Source organism: Amphiura filiformis, chromosome 5 (genome assembly GCF_039555335.1).
Source record: "Amphiura filiformis chromosome 5, Afil_fr2py, whole genome shotgun sequence".
NCBI lineage: Eukaryota > Metazoa > Echinodermata > Ophiuroidea > Amphilepidida > Amphiuridae > Amphiura > Amphiura filiformis.
This window is the reverse complement of record NC_092632.1, coordinates 40,391,662-40,411,129: the sequence shown is the minus strand read 5'-3', so window position 1 is coordinate 40,411,129 and position 19,468 is coordinate 40,391,662. Positions and strand designations below refer to the sequence as shown.

At 36.6% G+C, this 19,468-nt stretch overlaps 1 protein-coding gene across 1 annotated transcript in view; it reads left to right on the top strand.

Moving 5' to 3' along the window:
• LOC140153118 (TNF receptor-associated factor 3-like) overlaps nt 1–19,468 on the top strand; it is a 41,043-nt gene that overhangs the window by 9,731 nt on the left and 11,844 nt on the right. The window contains 2 exon segments of the mRNA XM_072175755.1: nt 5,017–5,091; nt 8,491–8,568. Coding sequence (XP_072031856.1) covers nt 5,017–5,091; nt 8,491–8,568 — 153 coding nt within the window.

The following is a 19,468-nucleotide window of genomic DNA, read 5'->3' as shown; positions in this document are numbered from 1 at the left end:
CACTAATTTGATACAGTTTAAATTGGAATGCTGATTTGATACAGTAACATATTCGATACACTTTTGATATAAATTATGTATGAATTGTGTATGAAATGAAAGGATAAAAATTTGAACGCTAATTTGATACAGTTTAAATTGGAACGCTGATTTGATACAGTTACATATTCCATACACTTTTGATATAATTATGTATGAAATGTGTATGAAATGAAATGATAAAAATTTCAATGCTAATTTGATACAGTTTAAATTGGAACCCTGATTTGATACAGTTACATATTTCATACACTTTTGATATAATTATGTATGAAATATGTATGAAATGAAAGGATAAAAATTTCAATGCTAATTTGATACAGTTTAAATTGGAACGCTGATTTGATACAGTAACATATTCGATACACTTTTGATATAAATTATGTATGAAATGTGTATGAAATGAAAGGATAAAAATTTCAATGCTAATTTGATACAGTTTAAATTGGAACCCTGATTTGATACAGTTACATATTTGATACACTTTTGATATAATTATGTATCAAATATGTATGAAATGAAATGATACATTTCATTTGATACATTATCTTGGCATTTGATACACTTTTGATATGTATAAAATGTGTATGCAATGTTAATTTGATACAGTTTTGATACATAAAAGTGTATGAAATGAGGGTTCCAATTCAAATACTTTTTATTTCATACATTTTTCATATGAATCAAAAGTGGTGTATCAAAAGTATATCAAATTCCAGCCAGGGAATGGCAGGATGATACTGTGCTATCCCTGTTCACTTTGCAGGAAACAAACTGCAAATTACTTCATAAACATTTCAAATTATTATTCCTCCTAAACAGATTTGAAATTCATCCAAAATAGCATAGCAAGTAAATTTAATACCATTCTCATGCCATAGTGATATCTTGGATACATGGTAGGGAAATCCCTGGGGAAATCCCTGGATGTGGGCTGTGCATTATGTTTATTCATTTTATTACATAATTTTTTAATCTACATAGTTATAGTGGATCAAAATTGTAGCTAGTTTCATGGGTACTTTCAGTAGGGCAGCTTACAGATCAAGGAAATGTGATTGTTAACCATTCACAAATAGGCATATAATTCAAATGTATTCAGGTTATAATTGTTTTCCAAAGATCAAATAATGTGGTTGCTTCAATATATATTTGAAAGGTTAACAGGATGCATATGTACAGACCTGCTGAAACTTTTCATCTTTTTAGCTGATTTCCTCTTTTGATATTCCTGAAATGTACACATTATTCGTTATTTTCGGCCCAATTTGAGCTTTTTTGGAATGATTTTGCGATGTTTTCCTCTTTTTTTTAAAGCATTTTTCTTTTTTTTCACAAATGGCCAGTTTCAGGTCTGTATGTAAATATTCGTGCATCAGTCATGCACTGCTGCACTTCAAATTATATTCCCTCGGGAAAAATACTATAAAATGACAGAAAAAGGAAGTAGAACCAATTCAAATTGAATTTACTATTTTCTATTTACTGTTTGGTTCATACAGAGAGAACTAGAGTGGAACAATCAGATGCATATCAGAACAGGATTATTTATTATTGTCATGTCTCTGCTAAATCTAGCTAAGGCCCAAAACAAGTTGTTTGCTTGTCCTTGTCCGATCGACCGACCTTCTCGGCAGCCATGACCATAGAATTTTTTTTTTTGAAAAAGTTTTTTTTACGATTTCCCAAAAAAAGTCATGAACTTTTCGTCTGAAATCTGAAGAAATGTTGTAAAATACCATTTCCTGCATGTTTCCCCTGTCTAGCTGTACCTGGCCAGGGTTCCAATATTTCATATTATCATCCTCCGCATCTACACATGTAAAACGTTTAAGAACTTAAAAATGCAGTATTTTAAGTCTGCCAGGCATGCACATGCAAATAAAATGGGGTTTACCTTCTGTGGTCAGTGAGTCTTTTACATACACACAAGTAATTCACATTATTCTTTTGGTACTTGAAAAAAAAGATATAAGAAGAAAACAACCTTTTCCTGACCGACCCAACTTCTGAAAGTGATCTATGGACAAGCAAACAATTTTTTTTCTTAGCCTAATACCATGCACAGCTTAACCCCATGAGAACTACCTGCCGATTGGCCAAAAAGAAGTTTTCATTATCAATTGGACCAATCAGCAACATTGTTAGAATAATTTCACCACACAAAAAAATTGGGGTGAATTATTTGCAAAGCTCCATTCTAATTGGTGATTAAAGTGAAGATATCATGTAATTGACCAATCAGAGGCAATGTTAGATTGGCAGGTAGTGCTCAGTGGGTTAACTTGGGTGTGCAGGGAAGGGAAATCCCCAGATGTTTTGGTTGTTCATGTAGGAAGTGTTAATTTATTCATTACTGTGATTTTGATTTATTTGATTACTGCGATTTTAATTATTGTTCATTCATAAAAGTTGTGCATTTTAAGTCCATTTGTTAGGTTGTTTAAAAACCACAACACATAATCCAAATATTTAAGATTTTGGACATAACTTAAATATATTGAGGTAAGATTTGCATCATATTTATGACCGCTTCCCTTTTCTCAGTTATACAGAAGTGACCTAATTTGAATAAATCTTGATAAAAGAATATTTTTATCATGTACAGTGTACTGTTAACATCCTACTTTATATGGATAAAGAGCCACAAATTATTTTACCATGGCAATCAATCATGTTATGATTGATTTGTGGTTCTTTCAATCTGTAAAAGGTTAACAGGATGCATTTGATAAAATATTCTTGTGACAATTACATGCACTGCTAAACTTGTATACTTTGAATCATGGTCTTAGGCAGGATTTGAAGGTTTGGGTGTGTAAATTAAAAAAACTGGGTGTGTAAATTAAAGATTTGTGTACGAAGTATAGGCCATGTGGGCAAAAACTGGGTACAAATTTGGGTGTGTAAAACACTCCCTACACAGCTCTCTGCCCAAGTCCTTGCTTTGAATTGCACTTCAAGTTCTATTCCCTCAGAAAAATACTATGAAATGACACAAAAAGGAAGTAGCACTAATTTGAATTGAAGATTACTACAGTTTGTCCACTCTGAAGTACAAAGTGGCAACGCGCGCGTATACAGCGCGTTAACAGTGCAAAGTGCTGCGTGTCTGCTGCAGGTATGCGTGCCTTCAAAGTCGGCACAATGTGTGCGTCCGCGTCTGTACTTTGTACTTCAGAGTAGACTGACTGTACCCATCATTTTTTTACTGGTTTACTTTGTAAAAATTTACATCCCTGAAATCTACCATTAGTTAGGTTGCAATATGTTGAAAGTCATTACAGTGGCATGCACATATTTTTTTTGGAGGGGGGCTTTGGGGCACAAGCCCCCAGGGTAAAAGCAAGGGTGGCAAAAAAGAAGGGTTTGGGGAAGAAGAAGGGGCAGCAAAAAGAATTATCATAGAAAAAAAGGGTGTTAAAATTACGAAAATGGTTAAAAAAATTGGAACTACACATGATAAAATTTATTTTTGCTAATGCCTGGGTCAACCTCTTGATGAAGAGGCGGCAAAATTTACCTTTTCTGCAGTCCCCAGTAGGAGTGGCCATGGAATGCCACTGAATGGCGTAACCGGGCGGCTCCTACTGGGGGGCTGGAGAAAAGGTGAATTTTGCCGCCCCTTCATCAACAGCCCAAAAAGGTCCCAATATTTTTTTTGATGGTTTGAAAAAGTGAAGAGCAAAAAAAACCGTTTTTTTTTTCACAATTTTTAACAGTTTTGACAATTTTCCGCTCTTCTTATTTTAATAATTTTTGCACTTCTTCTTCTGTTGCCACTTCCTTGTTGCTGCCCCTTATGTTTACCCTGTGTGGTTCGCACCTCCAAAGCACCCCCCCCCCCCCACCGCAATATATGTGCATGCATTAGCTATATGTCTATTGAGCTGACTGAAAATCACTGCATTCTACTGATTGTGAACAAAATTGTTTACTGCAACAGGCTGAACATTTTGTGATTGGTTAGCTGGCTTTTTATTTACTCTCTCATAAATAGTGATCTGTTATTATTATTAGATAATTTTATAGAGAAATGTCCAAAAAAAATACACACAATATGAATGTTTTGGAATTGAATATCTGAAGCAACTTCTAATATATATAGAACAATATAAAAATGGTACCCATTCATTCTGTATTCCTGACCTGTATCTCTTAAATCGTTATCGTAAATCCTAATCCTAACAATTCCCCTTAATCTAGGTTCAGCCTAGTACCTAACCATAATCTTTACCCTAAAACCTAACCCTAATCTTTTTTGGTGGTGGCAGTTATTCTAAAGTCTTGCCATATATGCAAACACATACCACATTTTTTGTGCTTGAACAAATTTGAGGGCCTTTTTAAAAAACATTGGGTGAAAAAGAGTGATCAACAGGATTTTTGTCTCATCTGAAAAGGTTGTGATCAATCACTTTTGTAGTTTATTTGCACACCACCGTATTGGGCATTTTGGTTCAAAAGTTTTGGATTAATTGTTGCAATCGAACAGGACAAACCCAAATGCAGTTGTATAAATTAGTAGTGTCAAAGGTCAAATATTGAGGTCAAAAGTCATTGCAGGACAATAATTTGTTTCATAATAATTTTAGAGTAACCTGTATAAATTGACAGTGTCAAAAGTCAAATATTGCAGGCAGAGGTGAATTTGCATTCACTACAATTTATTGTCCTTCACATTGGAGGACTTTGTCAGATATGACTGATATGATCATCTGATCCACTGTCACTGGAAAGTGGATCAGATAACCATATCAGTCATATCTGTCAAAGTTTTGTCAAGCATAACTATATATTTTAATTAACAAACCTAATGAATCTATTCAACGAATCTGCATTATTGTTATAATATATTTCACAATCATTTGATGTAACCTGTATTTTTGCAAAGGTGTTGGGGTCAATTTAAGAACTCCACTTAACTCCATTAACTGCAAAATATTTATTATCATTTTCATACGTTCATTTTTTCAGAGTCATCAGAAAAAATGCCAAGCCTCAGTTGCTCCTTGCCCAAACAAATGTGGGAAAAGGGTACATCAAGATAAGGTATACTTTATTCTTAATGATAATTGATATCTCTAGCTAGTTAAATTGCATGTATGTATGTTTAGAAAAAATAATGGAAAGAGTTGGAACTCAAACAACTTCGGCTTTTTTTCAACTTATATCCATGTTATGTTTATATCACTGATCATGCTGAAATTTGCAGTACTGAACTTTGTGATTCAAAAGAGTCACTGGTCTTGCTGAAAGTTGCAGCACTGTACTTTGAGATCCAAAAGAGTCACTGGTCATGCTGAAGTTCCAGAACTTTGTTATTCAAAGGAGTCACTGGTCATGCTGAAAGTTGCAGTACAGTTCTGTGTGATTCAGAAGAGTCACTGGTCATGCTGAAAGTTGCAGTACTGTACTGTATGATTCAGTAGAGTCACTGGTCATGCTGAAAGTTGCACTACAGTACTTAACAATTCAAATGAGTCACTGGGAAAGCTGAAAGTTGCAGTACTGTACTCTGTAATTCAAAAGAGTCACTGGTCATGCTGAAAGTTGCAGTACAGTTCTGTGTGATTCAGAAGAGTCACTGGTCATGCTGAAAGTTGCAGTACTGTACTGTATGATTCAGTAGAGTCACTGGTCATGCTGAAAGTTGCACTACAGTACTTAACAATTCAAATGAGTCACTGGGAAAGCTGAAAGTTGCAGTACAGTTCTGTGTGATTCAAAAGAGTCACTGGTCATGCTGAAAGTTGCAGGACAGTTCTGTGTGATTCAGTAGAGTCACTGGTCATGCTGAAAGTTGCACTACAGTACTTAACAATTCAAACGAGTCACTGGGAAAGCTGAAAGTTGCAGTACAGTTCTTTGTGATTCAAAAGATCACCAGTCATGCTGAAAATTGCAGTCATCGTAAAGCTATGTGACCAAATAGTCACAAACAGTTTGAAGATAGAGAAATGACATGCTGAAAGTTGCAGTACTGTGTGATTCAAAAGAGTCACCGGTCATGCTGAAAGTTGTAGTACAGTACTTTGCGATTCAAAAGAGTCACAGGTCATGCTGGCAGTTGCAGTATAGTTCTTTGTGACCGGTCATACTGAAAGTTGCAGTACAGTACTTTGTGATTCAAAAGAGTCACCGGTCATGCTGAAAGTTGCAGTACAGTACTTTGTGATTCAAAAGAGTCACCGGTCATGCTGAAAGTTGCAGTACAGTACTTTGTGATTCAAAAGAGTCACCGGTCATACTGAACGTTGCAGTACAGTACTTTGTGATTCAAAAGAGTCACCGGTCATGCTGAGAGTTGCAGTACAGTACTTTGTGATTCAAAAGAGTCACCGGTCATGCTGAAAGTTGCAGTACAGTACTTTGTGATTCAAAAGAGTCACCGGTCATACTGAACGTTGCAGTACAGTACTTTGTGATTCAAAAGAGTCACCGGTCATGCTGAAAGTTGCAGTACAGTACTTTGTGATTCAAAAGAGTCACCGGTCATACTGAACGTTGCAGTACAGTACTTTGTGATTCAAAAGAGTCACCGGTCATGCTGAAAGTTGCAGTACAGTACTTTGTGATTCAAAAGAGTCATCGGTCATACTGAACGTTGCAGTACAGTACTTTGTGATTCAAAAGAGTCACCGGTCATGCTGGAAGTTGCAGTACAGTACTTTGTGATTCAAAAGAGTCACCGGTCATACTGAAAGTTGCAGTACAGTACTTTGTGATTCAAAAGAGTCATCGGTCATGCTGAAAGTTGCAGTACAGTACTTTGTGATTCAAAAGAGTCATCGGTAATGCTGGAAGTTGCAGTACAGTACTTTGTGATTCAAAAGAGTCATCGGTAATGCTGAAAGTTGCAGTACTGTGCACTGTGATTCAAAAGAGTCACTGGTCATGCTGAAAGTTGCAGTCATCATCAAGCTATGTAAACCAAATAGTCACAAACAGTTTGAAGACAGAGAAATGACATACCATGTGATCAAATAGTCACAACAGATGGTTATGCTGAAAGTTGCAGTTAGCACAAATAACATGACTTGGAGTAACAGCTGAACACATATAATTGTGCTCAAACTTGGAGTCAACACATATTATAGCCAAAAAGCATCAAGAAGATAATCACTTCTTTGGAAGCTAGAGAAATGATGGATATGATTGTTATTTGCATTTTGAGGAGTGAACTTTGCAGTGTGGCAGTTAATTTGCAATGAAGGTAGGTGATGTTCCATGATGGTAAGTTGTCAAGTTACATTTTTGCTATGAAGTCAGCATGGCCATCACAAGAGAAGATTAAAAAAGGTAAGTTTTAAAATGATAAATTCTGTCCACCTTTCAGGGGCAGATCCAGGAGGGGCGCAGGGGTGCTGCCTCCCTAAAATAGACAGAAATCGTGCAAAATCAACCCATTTTAGCCAATTATAGTCTCATCCCCTCCACCACTATTTGAACATCCTGGATCTGCCTCCACTTTTTGGAATAGTGTATACATGTACGATAGTGTTATAGTATCTGAAGTACACCATGAATGCAAAGGTTGCACTAACTGGCAGCACAAATCAAGGTAGGTCTCATGTAAATGCTAGCAAATGTTCAAGTTGTGATTTGATAAGATGTCTCTGTCAGACATAAAAAGTGATTTTGAAAAAAAATTGGACAGGATGCACCAGTCAAGATAACTGAAGATCCCATGAACATTAAAAGGTAAGTTTTGAGAGACATTTGTTTTCACGAAATGTTGAGAGTTTTGAAGGATTAGTATGATAATTAGACCCAGTTGTTAAAGAGATGAATGATTAATGTTGCAGGGATGTGAGAGTTCAGTGTTAAAATGTGGCTAACTCAGCCAGAGTGTCCAGCCCAGAATTGTTTACAATGATACAGGATTTGTATATTGTTACCTGTCAAGTTTTTTTTTTTTTTTTTTTTCAAAAAGTGTTTTTGACTTATGCTACACGCCAACTCAAAACCCCATTAATTTTCTAAGGGAAAGCTTTTCGGCACATTTCTAATTTCACAGAATAGTCAAACCCATGAAAAAAGAATTTGTTTAAATATATTTTTCTGTCCTTTGTATCCATTGTATGCAAGTGAATTTGATTTGATTTTGTGGTTAATGTATCACTGAAAACTACAAACTAGTTTTCTCTCTCAGTGCTACTGAAGTATATGTTTAAAGATAATGTTGGTACTTTTTCATAATTTTCTTTATAGAAACACTAAATTACCCAAATTTGTGAATTTGTTGGAGCTATAATACTACTAGATTTAATACAATTGAATAGTTCAACATAGCAAAGTTGTCACTAAGGATACTACTCATCAACTTCTTATACTAATCTGCTATGGGTTTCAGTCTCAGGTGTGGGGAGTCTTCAGGCAGCTATAGTAAACAAGAAATAATATTTTCTTTTTTTCTGCTTTTGTCTTGTTTTGTTGTTCTTTTAATAGATTGACCAACATTTACAGAATGAGTGTCTTGCCCAGTTGGTTACATGCTTCTTCAAAGAATATGGATGTGAACATACTGTAAGTATCCCAGGGAAGCCACTCAAACATACTGTGTTTCCATCCTCAAGCAAGAATTTGCAGGAAAGGGAAGGGATTTCACTGGGCATTACAGATGGTGTTTAGGGTGTCTGTTTCAGGCTCATTTGCCCAAAAGGGTAGGCTATAATGGCACAGTTGGCCTGCAGGCCACTCATTTCACCTGATCATGAATTTCACACACAAAACTGACAGCAAAGTCTTTTAGCCAAAATCGGGTGGTTAGTGAAAAGATCCCCTTTTAAAAAGATTTGAAGGAAGGTCGGTGATTACGGTTGGTATTTTCACGAGAAATATTAGTGTTTTATGTTGGAAATGTGAGGGTCTGCTCGAGGATGGTAACACATGAATTTATACAACAAGAATATTCTTGAAATGAGCAACTACATATATGTACGTATATATATAATGGCAAAATATACTATACAAGTCTATAGAATTTTACCCAATATCATGCTAACAGTGATCGGGTGTGCTTTAACAGGTGTGATAGTTAGAACAATTGTCTAAATGGTGTACTTTAGTAGTAACGTTGAATATTTGTGTAAGCAATGGTGGTTAATATGTAAAACAACTTTAAAGTACCACAAACTTTTACATAAATATTGAATGTTTATGAGTACAATGGTAAGAATATTTTCATGAGGTGAAATATGCACTGTTCCATTCAACGAGGCTTGGATGAGTTTAAGGGTATACGATGTATTGTTGGTCGAAATAGCAGAAAAAAAGTAGTTCACAGCATCTTGCAAATGGTAGTGAGCTTTAGCAAAAATTGCATTGCTCAATCACAGATATACTTTTGTAGGTCCTGTGGTTCTTGAGTTATGTTGTAAAGAGGGCTGAAACAACAACACTTTTGTAAAACGTACATAACTCATTAACAACAATAAATTAAGCAAGTTTTCAAAGTATATGATTTGTAGAATGAACTTTTGCAAAACACCAAAGTGTTATTTTTCAATAATATATTGATTCAGATAATGAAATCGATTTTTTTTATGCTTCGACCAACAATACCTCGTATACCCTTAATGGAACATTTCATATTTCACCAAATGAAAATACTCTTTCCATTGAACAAAATAAAAACATTCAATATTTGTTTTGTATAACTCTTATATAAATTCATTTTCATCCATTTTATAAATCATCAGGAAAACAAAATTAATGTTAAGATATCTAAACTATATTTATTTTAGAAGCTTTTGTCAGCGTTGCCATGGTAGCTGCGCCTGAGTGCAATGAAAAATAGTCGTATTGCAGCTGACACTAAAAATAGCAAAAAAGAACCAATTGTAATTGGCGGATCAAATGATAAGATTCTTTTGAGTTTTATAAAAATTACTAAGACTTCACTGGTAATCCCTCTATAAACAAAATTCCGCTATTTGTGCACCTTGTTTCATTTATTTGTGTGTATATTCAAGAAATTATAATTATAATTATGGTTGTGTCTTTGTTTCTTCTTTATTTCTAATTTTAATATTTTTTTAGTGGTGGACATTGTGTTCATAGGGTTTGTTATAGTTGATCCATATCATTTTTACCTAATCAATAATTGGTATTTGTGGTGTATTAATATTTGCACTGTCAAAGGTACATTGTAATTTGCCAGATAGCAAAATTTTAAAATAGTTTTTTACAAGATCCAAGAAGCATGTGTCATGTGCCTTTTGAAAAATGTCTGTAAATATTATGGCACTGGCCAATGGTCTGTGCATGTCTTCTTTCCATGCATCAACAATGGCAATGAGAGCTTCTATAGAATGGCCTTTTCACTTGTCTTTTACTTAGTGATAACAAAAAGTATAGCAAAGCACAGTCAGTGTACCATATGACAAACTTGTAAAAATATCACTTAACTAACAATTACTATATTCTAACAGTTTTGGCTCTATAGTTTGATCAGAGATTTATAGGGGGTCCAGTTTTTCTTTTTGATCTGAATTGAATATCGTGATACATGTATGTTCAGTGGCGGCAAAGAAAAATAGGGAGAGGGGAATATTGGACAATTTGCATATAATTTTATATTTTTGCTCTAAATAGTGGGAATTTTAGTGGTTTTAATGTTCTGAATGAGGAAAAATCAAGTTTGTGAGAGAAAATAGTATGTTGCTGTTATGTTCACAGTGGTGGTGCTACCGGGGGCAAGGGGCATATTTTTCTTGCCCTCCAGTTTGCCACACCCCATTTTTGAGGCAAAAACCCCAAATCACATAAATTTCCACTATTTGCAGCAATTTTGGGCAAAATTGTCCAAATTTTGCCCCCCTGAAATTCACTTCCCCCAATGCCCCCGAAAAAAAAATTCCTGGCACCGCCACTGTATGTTCAACCTGAAAGTAGTGATAGTGCTTTGTATCGTTTACACAAAAAGGCTTGCCCATTATCTTTGATCAAAATATAGAACTCTGATAAGTGTCCTATACTTTCCTACCATTTTCCATGTTGATTCCCTGCTATTCATTCCAACCCCAGAGTCTACACCCAAATTCTTACCCTGAAACCCATCATTAAGCATTTGATAGCAAATTCTTATTTTTGTCTCGCCTGAACTTGTTCAGAAAGAGTCACTTTTTCTGTTTGTACAGGCTGCATCAAAATGAAAAGGTACAGATCAGTTTTCATGTCTATTAACAAGAGTGTGCTTCCTGCAAATGCAGCATTGGATCATATCGCATATCGAAATTGCAACAATTTAGAGTTGACACCCTTTCATATCATTTATCTACAAATTAGGTGAATCTTATGTTGTATTTGGATGTATGTGCATGACATATGTCTGTGATTTTACCAATTTGGTTACATTTTCATAAAATAGATGCCATTCCAAAAGTATTAGTGAACCAAACATGGGTGGGGACTTACAATGACTTGAAGGGTGTTGAGGTTAAGGGTCAAATGAGGTCAATATGTACTAAAGTTCCCCAAAGTATGAGTTACCAAGGTTGGTCAAGATGCTTCTTACGTGAAGGCTCGAATGAGGTATTAAGGACAATAAAGTCAAAGGTCATGTCATGTACACAATTTGTATGAAATTTAATAAAATGGCTCTGATTAGGCAAGTACTTGATGGAAATAAAATTGAAAGCATTGGAGGTCATCTGGAGATCAAATTGTTAATTGGTCCGATTTGACTGAAACTAGGTGGATGAGGAGAACTTCATTGACTGAAATTGTATATATGATAACTTGCAACATGCTTAAGCACATTAGACAGATAAGAGATGAACAGAGACTTGCTAAATGGTTAATATTACGGATTGAATAACTTGTTCGAATAATCCAAATTTGTTAATGTGAATGCTCAATTCTGTGTTGCCCTTGTATTTATTTACCATACTCTTTAAAGGCTATACAGCACCATTGGTGCTCTTGTTTTACTAACATATATATTTACTTTTATTTAAGTAACTCTTTTTGTATTATTGCAAAGAATGTTTCAAAACATAACATGGTTTGGCATGAGAAAAAATAGTTGTGATATTATAAATGTGGTATATAGCATGCTGATCAATTAAAATGCATGATTTTGATGAGTGTTTATTATTTATGTATTTTGCAAGAACTTGTGCGCATTACATTTGCTTTTTTGAAATTATTTACCAGAGATGGCATGAACATGCTAGTCATTCATAGTAGTGTTGTGGCTAATGTAGCTTGCATCATAGATGTGCTTGTATGTGCACTAAGGTCCAGCTTTAGACCTCATCATGCAGTGATACTTTGGTCACCATTTTAATATTTTTAGTTGTACATATTGTATCCTTTTGTCATATTTTATACCACCTTTAGCAGCAGATCATGACCATTGCTAATATAGCTAACATGCAATTTACTTGATGTTGAAAGGAATACTTGATGATCAAAAGACCTACATTAATCCTGTCCTAGAGGGATATGGTCATAGGTGCCATATGCATAGTCAGGTTATTTATTAATTCATTTGTTGTTCTGATGTTTATTTATATGTCATTTATTTGGTCTATGATTCTACCATACTTTAACCCATGAGAACTACCTGCCGATTGGCCAAAAAAAGGTTTTCATTATCAATTGGACCAATCAGCAACATTGTTAGAATAATTTCACCACACAAAAAAATTGGGGCTCCATTCTGACTGATTGGTGATTAAAGTGAAGATACCACATAATTGACCAATCAGAGGCAATGTTAGATCAGCAGGTAGTGCTCAGGGGGTTAAAAGAATAAAAAATCAAATACTTCTTTAGTGTTGTGTAAAAACAGATAGATAGATAGATTAGATAGATTTATTAATATCTTTTCACTCAATACATGATACAAGAATAATACATAAGAATATTACATTATAAAGATATAAATAATAATACATATATAATAACTATGGAAATGCATAATACAACGATGAGTGAAGGAATTACAGTAGAGGCCCAAAGGCCTGTAGCTCTGTAACCCCTTGGTACAGGTGTATGGCATTTATTTGACATGGCAGCAGGTTGGTAGACAACAAAAATGTTGAGTCGAACCAACCAGCTGTCATGTCTATCAATGACATGTCCCATATTAACATTTAAGGAAAAAACAAAGAAAACAAAATGCACATATCAAAAGCTAATTATTGAAAGTAAATTAATGAAATTTGTGAACAAAATAATGGTGAGGTACACATGATTGAAAGACTGTATACAATTAAGAATAGTTTTGCATAAGATGTTGTTATGCCTCCACCGGAGGTATTATGTTTCCTGGTTGTCCGTCCGTCCATCTGTCCGTCCGTCCGTCCGTCCGTCCGAGCTTGCGGGTGCAATATCTCGGAACTGATGAGATGTACAGTGATGCAATTTGGTGGAGGGATGGTCATTGGCGGTCTTCAAATTCCAGAAGGTTTGGTTAGTGGGTCAAGGTCACCCAAGGTCATCTGGGGGTCATCTGAGGTCAAATTAGCAAAAAACGTCGTATGGGCATGAACCTTGGTGGGTACTGTAAACATTTAGAACCAAATTTTTTGAGGGTCATTTTGGGGTCACCCAGGGGTCATCTGAGGTCAAATAACTTCAAACTGTCGTATGGGCATGAACCTTGGTGGGTACTGTTAACATTTAGAACCAAATTTTTGAGGGTCATTTTGGGGTCATCCGGGGTCACCCAGGGGTCATCTGAGGTCAAATAACTTAAAACTGTCGTATGGGCATGAAACTTGGTGGGTACAGTCAACATTTAGAGTCAAATTTTTGGATGGTCTTTTGGGGGTCATCGGGGGTCACCCAGGGGTCATCTGAGGTCAAATAACTTAAAACTGTCATATGGGCATGAAACTTGGTGGGTACAGTCAACATTTAGAGACAAATTTTTGGACGGTCTTTTTTGGGTCATCAGGGGTCACCCAGGGGTCATCTGATGTCAAATAACTTAAAACTGTCGTATGGGCATGAAACTGGGTGGATACAGTCAACATTTAGAGTCAAATTTTTGGACGGTCATTTTGGGGTCATCCGGGGTCACCCAGGGTCATCTGAGGTCAAATAACTTAAAACTGTCGTATGGGCATGAAACTTGGTGGGTACAGTCAACATATAAAGTTAAATTTTTGGAAGGTCATTTTTGGCCTTACATTCCACTCGGATAGTATCAAAATACTTCCTTGCTTCTGGTGCCAAAATCAAACCATTTTGATGAAGACAAAATGGGTCAAGGATCTTTCATTTGTTACACTTTTTCTAAAAACCTACACTCCATCTAGAGATGGCCAGTTCGGTGAAATTGCACCAGTTAAAATGATACGCGTCAAGGTGGAGGCATTGCGGCCGACGCTTTGCGTCGAGAACCGCGCAAGTCGAGAACCGCTCTAGTTTATACTTTTTTCGGAATTGCTTCACTGATGATGAGCACTTGATATCAGAATCAATAGCATTCCAAACCTTTATACCTGCATATTATTACTGTTAGTGGAAACTATCTTTTGAAAATGATGCAAAGACAAAACATGTGAGGTGATTAATAATTTTAGGCTCTCACAAGCTAATAAAGTGAAGGAAAGTCTCTAGGTGTTCCCCTAGGTCTATTGTGGGGTCAAGCAAAATCAGTCTGAAGACGCAAATATTGATTTTATGATATAGGCAAACAAATGAAATATTCATTTTGTTTCCTATTGTTTTGGAAACTCTTTAACTGTTCATATCTTTTGGACTGGTTGTCCAAATTCAATGGGGTTTTCTGCAAAATGTAGCTTTGTAAATGCTTGTTACAATCCAATAAGAAGCTGAAAATTGAATAATATAACCGACTTCAGACTGATTTTGCTTGATCACACCACATATAAGTTCGGAAAAACCTTGACAAATGATAGGTACATGGAAGACGCTACAAATTATTTGCGTGACTTGGTCTCTGGGGATGAGGCTAACATGTTTCAAGGAAATTGCACTTTGCCCACTTGCTAATTGTAATCAGTGTTTTACCAATGTTGTTGAATATATATTTTACACATCATTCAGCATTCACAAAGTCATGTATTATATATACTTATACATCATGCTGTATCATCCATCATCAGCTATTGTAATTGTTTCTTTTCATTGTAAACATTTCGTAAGTATGCATGTGCGCATCTGAGGTCAGATATTCTTAATCATGCAGCATGATTCGTAACTTTGAACTAGGATCAACAAGGAGAGAAAAATCTTCATTTTCTTGGTGTGAAAAAGAAATATGTCTTCCATTATTATCACTAATTAAATTCCCATTCAGTGATCCCAGCACAGGTGTAAAAAAATTTAAAATAAATTTCACTTAAAAGTGAAAGATAAGACATTCAAATTGTCATCTGGTATTTTTGAAATGAAAAATACACAGCTTTCAGCTGAACCACTAGCAGGCTACAATGTATGTTAGCACATCTATGAGAATGACAAAAGTACCAAAATCTGAATTTTGATAATTTTTACGATCCTTCGGATGAGCAAATCACTGAATAGGCCTTTAATACCCTCCTAGAAGACAAAACAAGGGTGATTGACCATAGTTTTGGATGTTCACAAAGCTACTAAGTACTATAAAGTGAAGGAACATCCAGGTGTTCCCCTAGGTCTGTTGTGGGGTTTAGTCCCCAAAGCCTTGATAAATGATAGATGGAAGATGCTACATTTTATGCCATAGTATTGCCTTACATGTGCTTCTGGTCTCTGGGGATGAGGCCAACATGTTTCAAGAAAATTGCACTGTGCCCACATATGTGACCAGATCTGGTCCATTCAGGCTAAAGTTGGCATTAATGAAACTGAGATAGGCAAAAAGTGAGGAGAAAAACCAATAAAAAATATAAGAAAATAAACATATAAAAGGTTCATAACTTTGGAACCAAGTATTCCAGAGACCTGGGGATTCAACATCAGTAAGCTTAGGTACTGAGCAAGTTAGTAATAATTATTGTAGTACTCAATTTTCAACATTTCCGACTTTGGCCTGAGTAGATTAGATTGGGTCACATATTGTAATTAGTGTTTTACCAATTTTGTTGAATATATTTTGCACATCATTCAGCATTCATCATTACTCATACATCATGATTTAAATTGGACCGGACTGAAGTCGGACGCACCAAGCACTTTTTACACAAGATTGGCGCAGCGTCATCAACCAAATGTGAATGTGGTGAAATTCAAATGATGGAGCACATCATCGATGTCTGTCCCATCTACAAGTCCCCACATGGTGCCCGTGCACTTCAAGAGCTTGATGAAGACACCAACCTAATGGACCTTACACGCAATTAGAAGAAGAAGACACATCACAATGTATCAACCTTCATCAGCTATTGTAATTGTTTCGTTTCAGTGTTAACATTTTGTCATGATGCAAGCGCGTATCCCACAATATTCTTAATTATGCAGCATGGTTCATAACTTTGAGCTGGAATCAACAAGTGTTAAGAAATCTCCATTTAATTTCTTGGTGCAAAAAGTCAGAAACAAAATTAATATGTCCTGCCGCTTTATTATGACTTATTCATAACCTTATACACGATGCGTGAGATCCAATCGTGTTTTATTATTTGTAAAAATATGAACGCAAATCGAGGTCATTAATATCTTGCAATTGATCGTAAAATGCGTAATTGTTCCAGCGTATATATTAGTATCCTCCCCATGCGCCATGTGCGTCGAAAAAACTGTGTGCACGCTGGCCGCCATATTTTGATTGCGCGCTACCATATTTGCACAGATTGTGATACGCACTTTTGTTATTGGACGTCCTGTTTTAGCCTGTTAGATTTTTGGATAGGGGAAATGAAAAAATGGCTTATTTTTACAAACTTTTGAGGAAAATTTTATGTTATTTTGTAAATTGAAAAGATCAACATGACAGTTATGAATGAGGTTAATAACTTTGCATCGTTAATATATCTGGCATTATGAAAAATCTAAACATTTTGCTTTGGACCTTGGAATATCGGAATATTCCTTGATTCCAAGGGCAAAATGTTTAGATTTTTCACAATGCCCTCCAAATAACCGATGGGCAGTTATTAACCTCTAAATATTGCCCTCCTAGCCAATCAAAAAAGACTTTAGAAAAATATGCAGAGTGTATTGAAAGTGTCCAGTTGCACTACCCAAATTGTCAACTGTCAATGATTGTAAAAGCTTATTTTAACTTTCCAAAAAGTCAAGTGTGATTGGCAAGTCTTCAAACTGATATAAAACGGTGCAGTATTAAAATTATAGTAAGAACTAAGGACTATGAACATGTAAATAGAATCGTGCAAATAATATCCAAATATCACATTATTTTTTCATGTTAAATTTTAAATAACTAGAGTACCTGCGGCTGTGAGGGCACTGTAGCTGTACGTGAGAGCACCACCAGCATCAGATAGTGATGCTGTTTGACCCCCACTGAACCCATATGACCTCTGACCCTAAATGACCTTGGCGTGACCCCCTTTGACCTTACATGACCTCAGTTTTATTTGATCCACCCATTTGAAATTTAGAAATCATTTTCAGCTATGAATGCTGGGAAGACATTGCAGTCCTCACAGGGAGTGGTGAAATCTTCCTGTTCCTGTCATATTGAGAATTCGTTATACCATGTTTAAGCCCTCGTAGCAAGGACTCCACCCACCAAGTCTGTGCCCGATCGGACAAAGTTTGAAATTGGACCCCCTCCATAATGACCTTTGACCTCGGTTGACCTCAATGGTATTTTGCGCATATATTCCCCTCGTAGCAAGGATTCCACCCACCAACTTTGAGCCCCATCGGACAAAGTTTGAAATTTAACCCCTCCATAATGACCTTTGACCTCGGTTGACCTCAATTTCATTTCGGGCATATATTCCCCGCGCATCAAGGATTCCACCCACCAAGTTTGAGCCCGATCGGACAAAGTTTGAAATATGACCCCTCCGTAATGACCTTTGACCTCGGTTGACCTCAATTTTATTTCGGGCATATATTCCCCTGGTATCAAGGATTCCACCCACCAAGTTTGAGCCCGATCGGACAAAGTTTGACATTTGACCCCTCCGTAATGACCTTTGACCTCGGTTGACCTCAATTTTATTTCGGGCATATACTCGCCTCGTATCAAGGATTCCACCTACCAAGTTTGGGCTCGATCGGACAAAGTTGAAATTTTGACCTTTGACCTTGACCTCCGATGACCTTTCAAACTACCCCATAAACGTGGAATGCCCGATACCTATCTATATCCGAAATATCGGAGTGATGCGTCGAAGCGCGGCGAAACGCATTGCCGGACAGACGGACAGACAGAGCTTACGATTTTATTAGTACTAGTGCACCTGCAGCTGTGAGAGCCCTGATGCTGTGAGAGGCTCCCCTCATACGAAGGATTCCACCCACCAAATTTGAGCCCGATTAGACTAATTTCCTACTCCGTTGCTTCCAGTAGGGAGCCTTGTGTGGCACCTGCAGCTACTACAGATACATGTACATTATTTCTTTGAAAGCAAAATACATGTAACTGTTGTCCCTTGTGGTCTCTGGCAATACTCCAGGAATGAATGAATGAATGACCTATTCACCCATAAAAGCACCATGCTGCTTGGGCAACTGTAGACATGTTGGGAATCGTCTATTGGATTCTTTTTATCCACTTACTGCTTTGTATCCACGTGGGGTATTTTCCCTCATGACCTTTGACCTTGACCTCCGATGACCTTCAAAACCACACGGTCAACATGCTTTTCCGTCACCTACCCATGTCCCAAATATGGGATCTATCGCGGGACAGACAGACGGACAGACAACGCTTATGAACGTATAGACTAGTGCACCTCGGACAGACAGACGGACAGACAACGCTTTGATGATTATTATAGTATAGACTAGTGCACCTGACCTCGGTTGACCTGTTTTGATATATTCCCCTCGAGAGCCCAGATGCTGTGAGAGCACTGGCATGATAGCTCCCCTCATCGATACTGTTTGACCCCAGATGACCTTTTTGAACCTCGGCATGATCAAAGGATTCTTTGGTCGGACAAAGTTTTTTTTCAGCGCGACATGCTCCCCTCAGTGATACAAAGGATTCCACCTATCAAGTTTACCAAATAGGGCAAAGTTTAAATTTAGGCCCTACATGACCTTTGACCTCGGTCCTCAATTTTGTTTTATGATATATTCCCTCGATCAAGGATTGCACCCACCAAGTTTGAACCCTATAGGACAAAGTTTGAAATCCATGACCTTTGACATTTGACCTCGGATGACCTCCATATAATGTTTTTCATGCTCCCCTCATACGAAGGTTTCGACCCACCAAGTTTGAGCCCGGTCGGACAAAGTTTGAAATTTGACCCTCCGAATGACATTTGACCTCGGTTGACCTCGATTTTATTTCACAGCATTATAGTCCCCTCCTATCAAG